Source organism: Sphaeroforma arctica, assembly GCF_001186125.1.
Source record: "Sphaeroforma arctica JP610 unplaced genomic scaffold supercont1.1951, whole genome shotgun sequence".
NCBI lineage: Eukaryota > Ichthyosporea > Ichthyophonida > Sphaeroforma > Sphaeroforma arctica.
The window spans coordinates 4047-5634 of NW_014038607.1; the positions used below are offsets into that span (position 1 = coordinate 4047).

A 1588-nucleotide genomic window follows, 5' to 3' on the forward strand; every position below is an offset into this window, starting at 1 on the left:
TATATATATGTATGTACAATATATATTATTATATATATATATATATAAATGTACAATATATATCTATATATATATATATATGCATAATGTACACGTACATCACGTTAATGAGTATATATTAAAATGTTTATTTGGATGTGTGCCTAGGTCAAGCTTTAAGCTTTCACAACGTAAATCGAAGCGGAAAGTGGAAGATCAAAATTGTGTCATTTCTATCGAATTATTATGCAAACCTGCACGCTTTCTTCATTTCCTCACAATCACTGTGTGGGGCGGAATGAGAGGCGTATGAGATATGTGGCTAGTTTGTTTCTAGTTTTATATTCCTATCCGGGAATGTACGGATCACGGACGTAAAACTTACGCTGTGAAAGACGTATCGTTTATTGGTTTTGAGACAAGCTCATCCTGATTTCAGATAAACACATTGAACTATTAGTTTTTTGTCCTGCATGTTCTGGTTACAGAAGTTGAAATTTTGAACCGAACGCCATCTATATATATGTGTATATATATAATATTATATATAGATATAGATACATATAGCGTAAATCTCACATCGCATTGATCGACTTCCGTAGTAGTTCCCTTCTAATTATATGATCAATGCGTTAACAGTTACTCCCATATCCCTTCTGAGAATTCAACATGAGTTATTGGTGGTCCAACGCTTATTTGCACGCATCCATGTAGCTCTGCATAGTGTATCAAGGCATAAGAAATGCTTGGGGACGGGAATCCCGTGTTGTGTAGAAGTGTTTTATGTCTGTATCGAAGGTAGTGTGTTGCTATGGAGACTGTCTGCTGGTCGAAGAGACCCAGACAGACTTTGAACACGGGGGCTTGTACTCGCGTATAGCGCAATGTGTGGTCGCCAACCACACGTACAGTTCTGGTCTGTTTAAATGCACTCGTAGGGTGTAGTTTGCAATACGTGTGAGTGCAGCTATAGCTTCTCCAGTGTATTGCTGCAGCAGTGCTCACCGTCCTGATGATATGTGCGTACAATGATAGTCATGCGGTTGGTTGTGGCCTGGTTAAATGAACACGTGAGGTAATAAGAAGTGGTGAATTGTTGATCTTAATGTGGTTTTATTTTACCTGTATCAAGGAGTGCAAATAAAATATGAAGCTGTATTTGTGCATTGATGTTCACTATATATATATATATATATATATATATTGTAGACTATTAGGTACATCCTTAAACCCTAGAATTCTATTTCTATAGACCTCAGAGTCCTGCGAAGACGATGAACTGGACGAAGAAACTCGAAAAGAGCAGAAACTGGAGAAAAATCGCCAATCGGCACGTGAATGTCGGAAGCGGAAGAAGGAGTACATTAAAGGATTGGAATTAATGATGAAGAAGTATATGGCTGTCAATGACTCATTACAGGTACGTTTTACAAAGCTACTATCATAGTATTACCACTATATACTGTTCTGTTATATATATGTGTGTGTGCGTGTATATATATATATATGTATGTATGTATGTATATATATATGTATATATATATATATATATATATATATATGTATATACATATATATATATATTATATATATAATATATTGTCTATCT

The 1588-nt window shown here is 35.2% G+C and overlaps 1 protein-coding gene across 1 annotated transcript in view; it reads left to right on the forward strand.

The window, feature by feature from the left end:
* Positions 1-1229: 1229 nt before the first annotated feature.
* The window catches only part of SARC_11912 (hypothetical protein), a gene marked incomplete at its 5' end in the record, with an annotated part of 2311 nt that continues 1952 nt past the window's right edge, over positions 1230-1588 (forward strand). The window contains one exon of the mRNA XM_014293993.1: positions 1230-1399. Within this exon, the coding sequence (XP_014149468.1) occupies positions 1230-1399 (170 nt within the window). The remainder of the gene's footprint in view (positions 1400-1588) is intronic.